The sequence below is a fragment of the Crinia signifera genome, chromosome 4, assembly GCF_055691185.1.
Source record: "Crinia signifera chromosome 4, ASM5569118v1, whole genome shotgun sequence".
NCBI lineage: Eukaryota > Metazoa > Chordata > Amphibia > Anura > Myobatrachidae > Crinia > Crinia signifera.
In genome coordinates this window covers 277,018,753-277,033,819 of record NC_139220.1, presented here as the reverse complement: position 1 = coordinate 277,033,819, position 15,067 = coordinate 277,018,753, and the positions used below count along the sequence as shown (strand labels likewise).

Genomic DNA, 15,067 nt, shown 5'->3' with positions numbered 1-15,067 from the left:
TGGGTCACGAACATAGCATGTCGGGATCCCCCCCACTACACCCCAGCATCCCTGACAAGCATGCCTGCACCTTGCACCCCACTTGGGTTCGCCTCGCCCCTAAGTGTCATTTTCACAAAATTGCCTGTTTGGGGTTTTTTTTTAGTGTGGATCATGTGTGGGTGCCATGTGCGGCCATGCTGCATGCTTGTTTGGGGTGCTGGAGTGTTGTGGTGGGTGCCCTTCATGCTTTGGGCGTGGTCGTGAGTCCCCATTTTAAAATGACTGCAGCCAAAAAAAAAGGAAAAAAAAAAAAAAAACCTGCAGCCATTTTAAAATGGGGGCCCTGGGTCACGAACATAGCATGTCGGGATCCCCCCCACTACACCCCAGCATCCCTGACAAGCATGCCTGCACCTTGCACCCCACTTGGGTTCGCCTCGCCCCTAAGTGTCATTTTCACAAAATTGCCTGTTTGGGGTTTTTTTTTAGTGTGGATCATGTGTGGGTGCCATGTGCGGCCATGCTGCATGCTTGTTTGGGGTGCTGGAGTGTTGTGGTGGGTGCCCTTCATGCTTTGGGCGTGGTCGTGAGTCCCCATTTTAAAATGACTGCAGCCAAAAAAAAAGGAAAAAAAAAAAAAAAAACCTGCAGCCATTTTAAAATGGGGGCCCTGGGTCACGAACATAGCATGTCGGGATCCCCCCCACTACACCCCAGCATCCCTGACAAGCATGCCTGCACCTTGCACCCCACTTGGGTTCGCCTCGCCCCTAAGTGTCATTTTCACAAAATTGCCTGTTTGGGGGTTTTTTTTAGTGTGGATCATGTGTGGGTGCCATGTGCGGCCATGCTGCATGCTTGTTTGGGGTGCTGGAGTGTTGTGGTGGGTGCCCTTCATGCTTTGGGCGTGGTCGTGAGTCCCCATTTTAAAATGACTGCAGCCAAAAAAAAAGGAAAAAAAAAAAAAAACCTGCAGCCATTTTAAAATGGTGGCCCTGGGTCACGAACATAGCATGTCGGGATCCCCCCCACTACACCCCAGCATCCCTGACAAGCATGCCTGCACCTTGCACCCCTCTTGGGTTCGCCTCGCCCCTAAGTGTCATTTTCACAAAATTGCCTGTTTGGGGTTTTTTTTTAGTGTGGATCATGTGTGGGTGCCATGTGCGGCCATGCTGCATGCTTGTTTGGGGTGCTGGAGTGTTGTGGTGGGTGCCCTTCATGCTTTGGGCGTGGTCGTGAGTCCCCATTTTAAAATGACTGCAGCCAAAAAAAAAGGAAAAAAAAAAAAAAAACCTGCAGCCATTTTAAAATGGGGGCCCTGGGTCACGAACATAGCATGTCGGGATCCCCCCCACTACACCCCAGCATCCCTGACAAGCATGCCTGCACCTTGCACCCCACTTGGGTTCGCCTCGCCCCTAAGTGTCATTTTCACAAAATTGCCTGTTTGGGTTTTTTTTTAGTGTGGATCATGTGTGGGTGCCATGTGCGGCCATGCTGCATGCTTGTTTGGGGTGCTGGAGTGTTGTGGTGGGTGCCCTTCATGCTTTGGGCGTGGTCGTGAGTCCCCATTTTAAAATGACTGCAGCCAAAAAAAAAGGAAAAAAAAAAAAAAAACCTGCAGCCATTTTAAAATGGTGGCCCTGGGTCACGAACATAGCATGTCGGGATCCCCCCCACTACACCCCAGCATCCCTGACAAGCATGCCTGCACCTTGCACCCCTCTTGGGTTCGCCTCGCCCCTAAGTGTCATTTTCACAAAATTGCCTGTTTGGGGTTTTTTTTTAGTGTGGATCATGTGTGGGTGCCATGTGCGGCCATGCTGCATGCTTGTTTGGGGTGCTGGAGTGTTGTGGTGGGTGCCCTTCATGCTTTGGGCGTGGTCGTGAGTCCCCATTTTAAAATGACTGCAGCCAAAAAAAAAAGAAAAAAAAAAAAAAAACCTGCAGCCATTATAAAATGGGGGCCCTGGGACACGAACATAGCATGTCGGGATCCCCCCCACTACACCCCAGCATCCCTGACAAGCATGCCTGCACCTTGCACCCCACTTGGGTTCGCCTCGCCCCTAAGTGTCATTTTCACAAAATTGCCTGTTTGGGGTTTTTTTTTAGTGTGGATCATGTGTGGGTGCCATGTGCGGCCATGCTGCATGCTTGTTTGGGGTGCTGGAGTGTTGTGGTGGGTGCCCTTCATGCTTTGGGCGTGGTCGTGAGTCACCATTTTAAAATGACTGCAGCCAAAAAAAAAGGAAAAAAAAAAAAAAAAACCTGCAGCCATTTTAAAATGGGGGCCCTGGGTCACGAACATAGCATGTCGGGATCCCCCCCACTACACCCCAGCATCCCTGACAAGCATGCCTGCACCTTGCACCCCTCTTGGGTTCGCCTCGCCCCTAAGTGTCATTTTCACAAAATTGCCTGTTTGGGGTTTTTTTTTAGTGTGGATCATGTGTGGGTGCCATGTGCGGCCATGCTGCATGCTTGTTTGGGGTGCTGGAGTGTTGTGGTGGGTGCCCTTCATGCTTTGGGCGTGGTCGTGAGTCCCCATTTTAAAATGACTGCAGCCAAAAAAAACGAAAAAAAAAAAAAAAACCTGCAGCCATTTTAAAATGGGGGCCCTGGGTCACGAACATAGCATGTCGGGATCCCCCCCACTACACCCCAGCATCCCTGACAAGCATGCCTGCACCTTGCACCCCACTTGGGTTCGCCTCGCCCCTAAGTGTCATTTTCACAAAATTGCCTGTTTGGGGTTTTTTTTTAGTGTGGATCATGTGTGGGTGCCATGTGCGGCCATGCTGCATGCTTGTTTGGGGTGCTGGAGTGTTGTGGTGGGTGCCCTTCATGCTTTGGGCGTGGTCGTGAGTCCCCATTTTAAAATGACTGCAGCCAAAAAAAAAGGAAAAAAAAAAAAAAACCTGCAGCCATTTTAAAATGGTGGCCCTGGGTCACGAACATAGCATGTCGGGATCCCCCCCACTACACCCCAGCATCCCTGACAAGCATGCCTGCACCTTGCACCCCTCTTGGGTTCGCCTCGCCCCTAAGTGTCATTTTCACAAAATTGCCTGTTTGGGTTTTTTTTTTAGTGTGGATCATGTGTGGGTGCCATGTGCGGCCATGCTGCATGCTTGTTTGGGGTGCTGGAGTGTTGTGGTGGGTGCCCTTCATGCTTTGGGCGTGGTCGTGAGTCCCCATTTTAAAATGACTGCAGCCAAAAAAAAAGGAAAAAAAAAAAAAAACCTGCAGCCATTTTAAAATGGGGGCCCTGGGTCACGAACATAGCATGTCGGGATCCCCCCCACTACACCCCAGCATCCCTGACAAGCATGCCTGCACCTTGCACCCCACTTGGGTTCGCCTCGCCCCTAAGTGTCATTTTCACAAAATTGCCTGTTTGGGGTTTTTTTTTAGTGTGGATCATGTGTGGGTGCCATGTGCGGCCATGCTGCATGCTTGTTTGGGGTGCTGGAGTGTTGTGGTGGGTGCCCTTCATGCTTTGGGCGTGGTCGTGAGTCCCCATTTTAAAATGACTGCAGCCAAAAAAAAAGGAAAAAAAAAAAAAATAACCTGCAGCCATTTTAAAATGGGGGCCCTGGGTCACGAACATAGCATGTCGGGATCCCCCCCACTACACCCCAGCATCCCTGACAAGCATGCCTGCACCTTGCACCCCACTTGGGTTCGCCTCGCCCCTAAGTGTCATTTTCTCAAAATTTTCTTAAGGTAGGTTAATTGCACAGTAAAGGTAAAAAAATGTAAAATTAATATTGCTATATCTGTGTTTATATTCCACAGGAATGTCTCATCGGACAAGGACCGTGGAACCCCTTTCCCCTCTTCTTTCTATTTCAGGTGAGACGAGTCCAGTGGAGATGACTACAAGGGAGGAAGATGGTGATAGGATATCCACAAGTAACCCTGGCCGGCCGGTGCAGGACGACATTGTGCATGGAGATCGAGAAGGAACACCTCAATCAAGACAAACAACTAAAAGGAGAAGGACACAGGTAACTTCTTTAAAACTTGATGAATAGACAGGTTTCGCAACAACGCACTAGCGCGTATTTTACCCTAAAAGTGGGCGCCGGGACCCATTAAACAGTGGCCACCGGACGCCGATGACTGTAGGTTTTATATATTTTGCTGCTGCTGCGCATCACGAACCCTGCATGAGAGCAGGTTAACTTTTCAAACTCTGCATCCTAAGTCCACTCTGCTGTTGAGAGCAGTGGGGAGGGGTGGGGGGTGGGGACAGGATAGGATGCTGTAACAGCCGCTCTCAGCAGAGTAGATCTGCGCACTGTCAGGGTGGCGGGGTAAAGGATGATGCAAATGTGACTTAGATCAGCGTGTCAGCTGGTCCAGTCCCCCGCCGCGTTGATAGCCTGCTCACCTACTCTGCTGCCCCCCCCCCCCCCCTTGGCAACCAGTGTGAAGATCCCGGGATCATGCAGCAGCGCAGCGCGACTTAAGCCTCACGCAGAGCCCCGGGGTCACTCCTAGTTCCAAAGATTGCACAGGAATAAACAATAGCAAAGATACAAAAGTATTACCTTTATTTTACACACGGGTTCTACATGTAAAATCAGCATTTAAAGTCTATATACATTATATACAGAAAGGTCATCAGTATTATTCACGTTATCAGAACCTTACCATGTTATCCTTCAGATTAACATCAGATGGCCAGGACACGCTAGTCCACAACTCCCAGCGCTGACGCTCGGACACTTCTCTGCCTCTCTCTCCCTGCAAACACCCACTTAAATCCCAAAGGCACCCCTCTCCACCACCCTCTGGAATTTTTAACCCTTCCTATGCTGGGTGCGGTTGCATGATATATAAAGAGGCCCTTTGATCCCAGAACCAAAAAATATACACAAACTAAACAGATTCTAATCTAAGCTTTTGGTCGCTTCTAGCCGGACCATTTGACTCTAGATATACAGTTATATTCTTTAGGTATTAAGCATTCGGGAAGACTGCCATAATTAACTTCATTGTAGCAAATCCCTTATTCATGCTACCATCACAGTTTACTAACAACATAACCAGGAGGCAGTGACGTAACCACGGGCAACGCTTATCCTCCCAGTTTCTCTTGTGTTCATAAAACGCTCTTCTTGCCTTCATATGCATATGTAGCAGTATGGGATACAGTATACAAAGCTTAGGGAACATATTACAGCCATTTACATAACATGAGGGAATATTTCCCTCCAGTAGCACACATACTCATCCTAATTGAATAACCTGTTTGGATTATTCAGTATAACATCCTATTATTGTCCGACATACAGCCCTGTGATGTCCCCTATATACAGCAGTCTGGGGAACCCAGCTCAGATATGAATACAGTCCGTGATAATTTCCGGTTATCGCCGGCATTTTGCAGTTCTCTTTGCTGAAACGCAGAAAGATGCAGGCGAACAACATATGACGGAAAGGGGCGTGGCCAAATACTTAATACATCATGAAGTTAATGTTTAATATATGCTAAATCTATGTGTAATTTTGCTGACACTGTTTGTTTTTTAAAGGCTACAGACAGAACACTGGACGAACAACCCAGTGGTTCTGGGGTCCAACCACCCGTAGCGAGAAAGAAACCTGGCAGGAAAAAAAAGGTTCCCCTAGACCAACTTGCCGAGGGAGAAGAAGAGAGCATCCCGTTCACTACTGCAGAAAGCAACGTGCTGGTTGAAATGGTCCACAAGTTCTATGACCAACTGTGTGGACAAAGAAGACAGGAAACGAGCAGTAGAGAGCGTAAAAGAATATGGGCCTCGATTGCAGAGAAGGTTCATTGTTTTTTTTTAATTAAAATAAATCCATTTAAAAAAGTGCATTATTTGATTGTTTATAATGTGATGTTTTGCATCTTAGATTACAGCAGTGAGTGGCAACGTCAGGTCGATCGACAAATGCCACAAACGATACAATGATTGTCGACGGCACACAAAACGGAAGATGGGCCAAGTCAGGCAACATCTAATTGGGACTGGAGGCGGACCACCATTACAAGTTTCATGGCAGCCGTGGGAATGAGCCATCCAGGAACACATGAATCCAATCATGGTGGAAGGTGTTCCAGGCTCTGTGGAGTCCAATGTCCGCAGAGCAGAAGTGTTGAATGCTCTGGAAGCGCAAATTCCACCTGCGCAACGAAGAAGACGGAAGACAACACCTGCAGAAACAGCACCTTCGCAAACTCAGGAGCAGGGTAATTATTTGTACTACTTTGCTCTCTCTAAAATTATATTGCAATGTTCTAAAATGTATATTCTCATTTCAACAGTTGTCGTTGCTGAAGATCGGACAGAAGACACCCATGTAAGCCAACCGGCTGAAGAACCGTCAACACAGGAAGAGACCATCACCCTTGATCTGTACTCGATCAGTCAGTTTGAATCGTCCATTCAAACAGAAGACACCTCTCAAGGATTTGAAGACAGCAGCTTGCAAACCCCACTGGGTGAAGAAGGATCTACAGCAAGTGGAGGATTGGCCCATCAGCTTCCAAGTTATCATCATTCCATCCAGGACATCGAGGAAGCGTCTGAAGAGGAGGAGGAGGTGGATCCCACCAGACCACCACTGATGGATTGTAAGCTTTTGCCATTTGTTTGTAACCTTGTGGTTTTTTTTTATTTTTTTAAAGATTACATTGTGTGAAATTGATAAAATTTATTTATCTTGTCCTTTTTTTTTATAGCCGGAATGCAGCTCGTGGAGGACATCCAGAGAGAACAGGCTCCAACGCGCGTCCATAGAGTCCGGCAATTGGCATCTGAAATAGAAGATCATCAGAACCAGTACCGGATCATGATGGAGCAGAGGATGACAGCCATGGAGAAGCATCTTGAAACACTGGCCACAACGATGTCCGACATCGAGCGAAGACGCCAGGAGGATTGGGCCGAAATAGAGCGAAGACGGCATGAAGACTGGGTGGAATCCGAACGCAGACGTCGAGAGGATAACCAGGTGATGATGACCGGGATCTACAAGTTGGTTGAGAATGCAGCGTGTCAACAGGAGACCCTGAGACAAATTTCCACCTGCCAGACACAAATTGCGGCAAGCTGCATGATGATCGCCAGTTCCCTGCAGCGGAGATACAATCCGGACAACGTGGGACAACCAGCGAGAGCCACCCCTTCACCGTGGATGCCACCATCTTCATCAAGTCGGCATCAGGAGCCTGCGCATCTCCAAACATCGTGGGCTGGATCTTCTCAGGCATACCAAGGCTACGCTGGAATGTATCCACCTCCTCCACCCTCCAGCCAAAGACCAAGGACGCCACCACATCGCACATCTCCTGCTCGAGCTTCAACCGCCCAAAGGCCGGGACCGGCGGAGGAGGACCCTGCACAGTGAACACGGTCGTATATTTCCATTTATTTTACATGTTGTTTGTTTTTATGTTAATATACAAAGCTTTCTTTTCTCCTACTTTCAGTTTGTCTTTTCTTATGATTATTTAACCCTTGCAAATTTTTTCTACAGCTGTGTTCACTAAGGAGTTGGGCGTAACAGTTATGCAATGCATGCGCGTGCATGCATTGATAATTGTTGGGAAATGATGAAAGCTCCTTACATATGGTGGATGTAATAATGGGCCATAAAAAGAGCAATCTGATCCCACATTTCTACCCTTGTAATGCAACCTTTAAACCATTTGTAAATATTTATCAAAATTACACCCAGTGCAAACACCTTTTTTTTTTTTTTTCATTTTTTCAGGGTGCAGTGCATTGGAAATTGATTTTGAACTCCTAAAATCCAAAACGGGGAGAATGCCAAAGCTACATACCTATTGGTGAGTAATACCCAAGTGCACCCTCTAATCTATCTTGTCCCCAAATCTTGTCCCTTGTGCTAACGCCCAGACCAGGCGCATTTGAAGTGTGGCTGGCTTGTGCGTTACCACAACCCTTACTCTGCATCCGGTGCCCACAACTTGCAAGTCACATCTTGTCCCTTGTGCTAACGCCCAGACCAGGCGCATTTGAAGTGTGGCTGGCTTGTGCGTTACCACAACCCTTACTCTGCATCCGGTGCCCACAACTTGCAAGTCACATCTTGTCCCTTGTGCTAACGCACAGACCAGGCGCATTTGAAGTGTGGCTGGCTTGTGCGTTACCACAACGCTTACTCTGCATCCGGTGCCCACAACTTGCAAGTCACATCTTGTCCCTTGTGCTAACGCCCAGACCAGGCGCATTTGAAGTGTGGCTGGCTTGTGCGTTACCACAACCCTTACTCTGCATCCGGTGCCCACAACTTGCAAGTCACATCTTGTCCCTTGTGCTAACGCCCAGACCAGGCGCATTTGAAGTGTGGCTGGCTTGTGCGTTACCACAACGCTTACTCTGCATCCGGTGCCCACAACTTGCAAGTCACATCTTGTCCCTTGTGCTAACGCCCAGACCAGGCGCATTTGAAGTGTGGCTGGCTTGTGCGTTACCACAACGCTTACTCTGCATCCGGTGCCCACAACTTGCAAGTCACATCTTGTCCCTTGTGCTAACGCCCAGACCAGGCGCATTTGAAGTGTGGCTGGCTTGTGCGTTACCACAACGCTTACTCTGCATCCGGTGCCCACAACTTGCAAGTCACATCTTGTCCCTTGTGCTAACGCACAGACCAGGCGCATTTGAAGTGTGGCTGGCTTGTGCGTTACCACAACGCTTACTCTGCATCCGGTGCCCACAGCTTGCAAGTCACATCTTGTCCCTTGTGCTAACGCACAGACCAGGCGCATTTGAAGTGTGGCTGGCTTGTGCGTTACCACAACGCTTACTCTGCATCCGGTGCCCACAGCTTGCAACTCACATCTTTTCCCAAATAGGTTTTTGATACCAATTTCAAAACTTTGCTCTCCTTTTTTTCAGGTTATACCGACGGTAAGGATGAAGAATTGACACCGGGAAAGTCTTTACCATGGTATTAATTTATTTCGGAATTTAACATGTGAAAAAAAGTTAAATAAAGTTTTTCAAATATATTGACTGCTTTCTTGCTTCTGAATGTTATTAAAAAGGTATCAGATGAGTATTATTCCATTTTTCAGTTGTGAACCATTTTCTTTTGAAACGACTGAAAAAAATGATAAAGGGTCAGTGTCAGATAAATATTAAGGTTTTTTTTTTATTTTACATGCATACAAGCTAGGAGTTTCCAGATTGGTGCCGGTTTACACCAAGTACTTTTTGGGTTTATATTTCACTGATACTCCTATTTCTAAGCTTTTCCTTAAATATGTCATTCTTGCCAAATACACCTAAATAGATTTCTGAAGGTGTCTCAGTGAAATATTGGGAGCAATCCCCGCCATCTCATAACAGTAGTGATTGATCCAAAAAGCGAATTTCTGGGCCTATTACAGGGTGATAGTTTCAGAAAGCAAATGATTTTGGGAGAGTGTTCTCATAGCTTAGATAACTTAGATTTGACCATATAATTGATTGATTTATCACTATTTTCAATAGTTTAAAAACTCTACCAAAATCAAACACAAACTCAAGCTAGCTATATTCCATTTGACATGAACTGGTTTCATGGACGAGAGGTGAATAAACATGTAAAATTTATTGATGAGAAACAACATTACTTAACACCTTGCACGCACATGACAGGTACAGCCTTTGGTCCTGCAGGTCCTGTACACTTTAGGGGTTCACCCGCTGGAGACTTCCCCGTCCAGAGACCAGCAAAAGAAACTGCAAAGAAGAAAGAAGGGGTTAATGATCGGTGACTGTCTCCTATAGCCTCCCACCACCAGTCCCCCACGTAGTTCCATACTCACCCCAGATTTGGTTTTAATGAATGTGCTCGCACATGACAGGTACAGCCTTTGGTCCTGCAGGTCCTGCAGGTCCTGTACACTTTAGGGGTTCACCCGCTGGAGACTTCCCCGTCCAGAGACCAGCAAAAGAAACTGCAAAGAAGAAAGAAGGGGTTAATGATCGGTGACTGTCTCCTATAGCCTCCCACCACCAGTCCCCCACGTAGTTCCATACTCACCCCAGATTTGGTTTTAATGAATGTGCTCGCACATGACAGGTACAGCCTTTGGTCCTGCAGGTCCTGTACACTTTAGGGGTTCACCCGCTGGAGACTTCCCCGTCCAGAGACCAGCAAAAGAAACTGCAAAGAAGAAAGAAGGGGTTAATGATCGGTGACTGTCTCCTATAGCCTCCCACCACCAGTCCCCCACGTAGTTCCATACTCACCCCAGATTTGGTTTTAATGAATGTGCTCGCACATGACAGGTACAGCCTTTGGTCCTGCAGGTCTTTTTCACTTTAGGGGTTCACCCGCTGGAGACTTCCCCGTCCAGAGACCAGCAAAAGAAACTGCAAAGAAGAAAGAAGGGGTTAATGATCGGTGACTGTCTCCTATAGCCTCCCACCACCAGTCCCCCACGTAGTTCCATACTCACCCCAGATTTGGTTTTAATGAATGTGCTCGCACATGACAGGTACAGCCTTTGGTCCTGCAGGTCCTGTACACTTTAGGGGTTCACCCGCTGGAGACTTCCCCGTCCAGAGACCAGCAAAAGAAACTGCAAAGAAGAAAGAAGGGGTTAATGATCGGTGACTGTCTCCTATAGCCTCCCACCACCAGTCCCCCACGTAGTTCCATACTCACCCCAGATTTGGTTTTAATGAATGTGCTCGCACATGACAGGTACAGCCTTTGGTCCTGCAGGTCCTGCAGGTCCTGTACACTTTAGGGGTTCACCCGCTGGAGACTTCCCCGTCCAGAGACCAGCAAAAGAAACTGCAAAGAAGAAAGAAGGGGTTAATGATCGGTGACTGTCTCCTATAGCCTCCCACCACCAGTCCCCCACGTAGTTCCATACTCACCCCAGATTTGGTTTTAATGAATGTGCTCGCACATGACAGGTACAGCCTTTGGTCCTGCAGGTCCTGTACACTTTAGGGGTTCACCCGCTGGAGACTTCCCCGTCCAGAGACCAGCAAAAGAAACTGCAAAGAAGAAAGAAGGGGTTAATGATCGGTGACTGTCTCCTATAGCCTCCCACCACCAGTCCCCCACGTAGTTCCATACTCACCCCAGATTTGGTTTTAATGAATGTGCTCGCACATGACAGGTACAGCCTTTGGTCCTGCAGGTCTTTTTCACTTTAGGGGTTCACCCGCTGGAGACTTCCCCGTCCAGAGACCAGCAAAAGAAACTGCAAAGAAGAAAGAAGGGGTTAATGATCGGTGACTGTCTCCTATAGCCTCCCACCACCAGTCCCCCACGTAGTTCCATACTCACCCCAGATTTGGTTTTAATGAATGTGCTCGCACATGACAGGTACAGCCTTTGGTCCTGCAGGTCCTGTACACTTTAGGGGTTCACCCGCTGGAGACTTCCCCGTCCAGAGACCAGCAAAAGAAACTGCAAAGAAGAAAGAAGGGGTTAATGATCGGTGACTGTCTCCTATAGCCTCCCACCACCAGTCCCCCACGTAGTTCCATACTCACCCCAGATTTGGTTTTAATGAATGTGCTCGCACATGACAGGTACAGCCTTTGGTCCTGCAGGTCTTTTTCACTTTAGGGGTTCACCCGCTGGAGACTTCCCCGTCCAGAGACCAGCAAAAGAAACTGCAAATCCCGCTGCTTGTAGGTCCCTCCAGAAATTATCAAGCAGGAATAGGCTGCGGAAAATAAAAAGGGGTTAGTGACACCTCACAGGGCCCAAACCCTCCCCTCCTTCCCCCAGCTGGAGCGATACTCACCGGGTAACTGCACAGTAGCCCATGGGAAAGGCATCACGCACCCACACCTGCCAGCAGCCCTCACACATCAGGGGTTCATCCGCTGCACACAGGATCCAGCTGCTTGTAGGGCCCTCCAGAAAGTATCAAGCAGGAATAGGCTGCGGAAAATAAAAAGGGGTTAGTGACACCTCACAGGGCCCAAACCCTCCCCTCCTTCCCCCAGCTGGAGCGATACTCACCGGGTAACTGCACAGTAGCCCATGGGAAAGGCATCACGCACCCACACCTGCCAGCAGCCCTCACACATCAGGGGTTCATCCGCTGCACACAGGATCCAGCTGCTTGTAGGGCCCTCCAGAAATTATCAAGCAGGAATAGGCTGCGGAAAATAAAAAGGGGTTAGTGACACCTCACAGGGCCCAAACCCTCCCCTCCTTCCCCCAGCTGGAGCGATACTCACCGGGTAACTGCACAGTAGCCCATGGGAAAGGCATCACGCACCCACACCTGTCAGCAGCCCTCACACATCAGGGGTTCATCCGCTGCACACAGGATCCAGCTGCTAGTAGGTCCCTCCAGAAATTATCAAGCAGGAATAGGCTGCGGAAAATAAAAAGGGGTTAGTGACACCTCACAGGGCCCAAACCCTCCCCTCCTTCCCCCAGCTGGAGCGATACTCACCGGGTAACTGCACAGTAGCCCATGGGAAAGGCATCACGCACCCACACCTGTCAGCAGCCCTCACACATCAGGGGTTCATCCGCTGCACACAGGATCCAGCTGCTTGTAGGTCCCTCCAGAAATTATCAAGCAGGAATAGGCTGCGGAAAATAAAAAGGGGTTAGTGACACCTCACAGGGCCCAAACCCTCCCCTCCTTCCCCCAGCTGGAGCGATACTCACCGGGTAACTGCACAGTAGCCCATGGGAAAGGCATCACGCACCCACACCTGCCAGCAGCCCTCACACATCAGGGGTTCATCCGCTGCACACAGGATCCAGCTGCTTGTAGGTCCCTCCAGAAATTATCAAGCAGGAATAGGCTGCGGAAAATAAAAAGGGGTTAGTGACACCTCACAGGGCCCAAACCCTCCCCTCCTTCCCCCAGCTGGAGCGATACTCACCGGGTAACTGCACAGTAGCCCATGGGAAAGGCATCACGCACCCACACCTGTCAGCAGCCCTCACACATCAGGGGTTCATCCGCTGCACACAGGATCCAGCTGCTTGTAGGTCCCTCCAGAAATTATCAAGCAGGAATAGGCTGCGGAAAATAAAAAGGGGTTAGTGACACCTCACAGGGCCCAAACCCTCCCCTCCTTCCCCCAGCTGGAGCGATACTCACCGGGTAACTGCACAGTAGCCCATGGGAAAGGCATCACGCACCCACACCTGTCAGCAGCCCTCACACATCAGGGGTTCATCCGCTGCACACAGGATCCAGCTGCTTGTAGGTCCCTCCAGAAATTATCAAGCAGGAATAGGCTGCGGAAAATAAAAAGGGGTTAGTGACACCTCACAGGGCCCAAACCCTCCCCTCCTTCCCCCAGCTGGAGCGATACTCACCGGGTAACTGCACAGTAGCCCATGGGAAAGGCATCACGCACCCACACCTGCCAGCAGCCCTCACACATCAGGGGTTCATCCGCTGCACACAGGATCCAGCTGCTAGTAGGTCCCTCCAGAAATTATCAAGCAGGAATAGGCTGCGGAAAATAAAAAGGGGTTAGTGACACCTCACAGGGCCCAAACCCTCCCCTCCTTCCCCCAGCTGGAGCGATACTCACCGGGTAACTGCACAGTAGCCCATGGGAAAGGCATCACGCACCCACACCTGTCAGCAGCCCTCACACATCAGGGGTTCATCCGCTGCACACAGGATCCCGCTGCTTGTAGGTCCCTCCAGAAATTATCAAGCAGGAATAGGCTGCGGAAAATAAAAAGGGGTTAGTGACACCTCACAGGGCCCAAACCCTCCCCTCCTTCCCCCAGCTGGAGCGATACTCACCGGGTAACTGCACAGTAGCCCATGGGAAAGGCATCACGCACCCACACCTGCCAGCAGCCCTCACACATCAGGGGTTCATCCGCTGCACACAGGATCCAGCTGCTTGTAGGTCCCTCCAGAAATTATCAAGCAGGAATAGGCTGCGGAAAATAAAAAGGGGTTAGTGACACCTCACAGGGCCCAAACCCTCCCCTCCTTCCCCCAGCTGGAGCGATACTCACCGGGTAACTGCACAGTAGCCCATGGGAAAGGCATCACGCACCCACACCTGTCAGCAGCCCTCACACATCAGGGGTTCATCCGCTGCACACAGGATCCAGCTGCTAGTAGGTCCCTCCAGAAATTATCAAGCAGGAATAGGCTGCGGAAAATAAAAAGGGGTTAGTGACACCTCACAGGGCCCAAACCCTCCCCTCCTTCCCCCAGCTGGAGCGATACTCACCGGGTAACTGCACAGTAGCCCATGGGAAAGGCATCACGCACCCACACCTGTCAGCAGCCCTCACACATCAGGGGTTCATCCGCTGCACACAGGATCCAGCTGCTTGTAGGTCCCTCCAGAAATTATCAAGCAGGAATAGGCTGCGGAAAATAAAAAGGGGTTAGTGACACCTCACAGGGCCCAAACCCTCCCCTCCTTCCCCCAGCTGGAGCGATACTCACCGGGTAACTGCACAGTAGCCCATGGGAAAGGCATCACGCACCCACACCTGTCAGCAGCCCTCACACATCAGGGGTTCATCCGCTGCACACAGGATCCAGCTGCTTGTAGGTCCCTCCAGAAATTATCAAGCAGGAATAGGCTGTGGAAAATAAAAAGGGGTTAGTGACACCTCACAGGGCCCAAACCCTCCCCTCCTTCCCCCAGCTGGAGCGATACTCACCGGGTAACTGCACAGTAGCCCATGGGAAAGGCATCACGCACCCACACCTGTCAGCAGCCCTCACACATCAGGGGTTCATCCGCTGCACACAGGATCCAGCTGCTTGTAGGTCCCTCCAGAAAGTATCAAGCAGGAATAGGCTGCGGAAAATAAAAAGGGGTTAGTGACACCTCACAGGGCCCAAACCCTCCCCTCCTTCCCCCAGCTGGAGCGATACTCACCGGGTAACTGCACAGTAGCCCATGGGAAAGGCATCACGCACCCACACCTGCCAGCAGCCCTCACACATCAGGGGTTCATCCGCTGCACACAGGATCCAGCTGCTTGTAGGGCCCTCCAGAAAGTATTAAGCAGGAATAGGCTGCGGAAAATAAAAAAAAGGGGTTAGTGACACCTCACAGGGCCCAAACCCTCCCCTCCTTCCCACAGGCGGAGCGCTACT

General features: G+C 49.8%; 1 protein-coding gene and 2 long non-coding RNA genes across 6 annotated transcripts; 1 reads left to right on the top strand and 2 right to left on the bottom strand.

The window, feature by feature from the left end:
* The first annotated feature begins 3,547 nt into the window (after positions 1–3,547).
* On the top strand, positions 3,548–9,631 carry LOC146075428 (uncharacterized). 4 transcript variants are annotated; one of them, XM_083184646.1, is made up of 5 exons: positions 3,548–3,998; positions 5,532–5,792; positions 5,878–6,598; positions 6,707–7,816; positions 8,892–9,631. In XM_083184646.1, exons 3-4 carry the CDS (start codon positions 6,055–6,057, stop codon positions 7,372–7,374), a joined length of 1,212 nt encoding a protein of 403 aa, XP_083040772.1. In that variant the 5' UTR covers positions 3,548–3,998; positions 5,532–5,792; positions 5,878–6,054; the 3' UTR covers positions 7,375–7,816; positions 8,892–9,631. The 4 variants fall into 4 exon arrangements, with proteins under 4 accessions (XP_083040772.1, XP_083040771.1, XP_083040774.1 ...); XM_083184648.1 differs by lacking the exon at positions 3,548–3,998 and having other exon boundaries at positions 4,411–5,792; positions 5,878–6,214; positions 6,290–6,598; positions 8,892–9,629; XM_083184645.1 differs by lacking the exons at positions 3,548–3,998; positions 8,892–9,631 and having other exon boundaries at positions 4,408–5,792; positions 6,707–7,951.
* Positions 8,932–10,271, bottom strand: LOC146075429 (uncharacterized). The gene is made up of 5 exons (XR_014473573.1): positions 10,233–10,271; positions 10,024–10,146; positions 9,806–9,937; positions 9,618–9,719; positions 8,932–9,096 (listed from the first exon to the last, which is right to left on the bottom strand). It is a non-coding gene; the product is annotated as an uncharacterized LOC146075429 (long non-coding RNA).
* Positions 10,272–10,486: 215 nt separating this feature from the next.
* On the bottom strand, positions 10,487–10,964 carry LOC146072603 (uncharacterized). Its single transcript, XR_014473211.1, has 3 exons — positions 10,869–10,964; positions 10,651–10,782; positions 10,487–10,564 (listed from the first exon to the last, which is right to left on the bottom strand). It is a non-coding gene; the product is annotated as an uncharacterized LOC146072603 (long non-coding RNA).
* Between the last annotated feature and the right edge of the window lie 4,103 nt (positions 10,965–15,067).

Excerpts from the sequence above, each read along its gene's own strand:
- LOC146075428 (XM_083184646.1), top strand. The coding sequence starts at position 6,055 with ATGAATCCAATCATGGTGGAAGGTGTTCCAGGCTCTGTGGAGTCCAAT. Across the intron at positions 6,599-6,706 it reads CAGACCACCACTGATGGATT|CCGGAATGCAGCTCGTGGAG; the intron begins GTAAGCTTTTGC and ends TTTTTTTTATAG.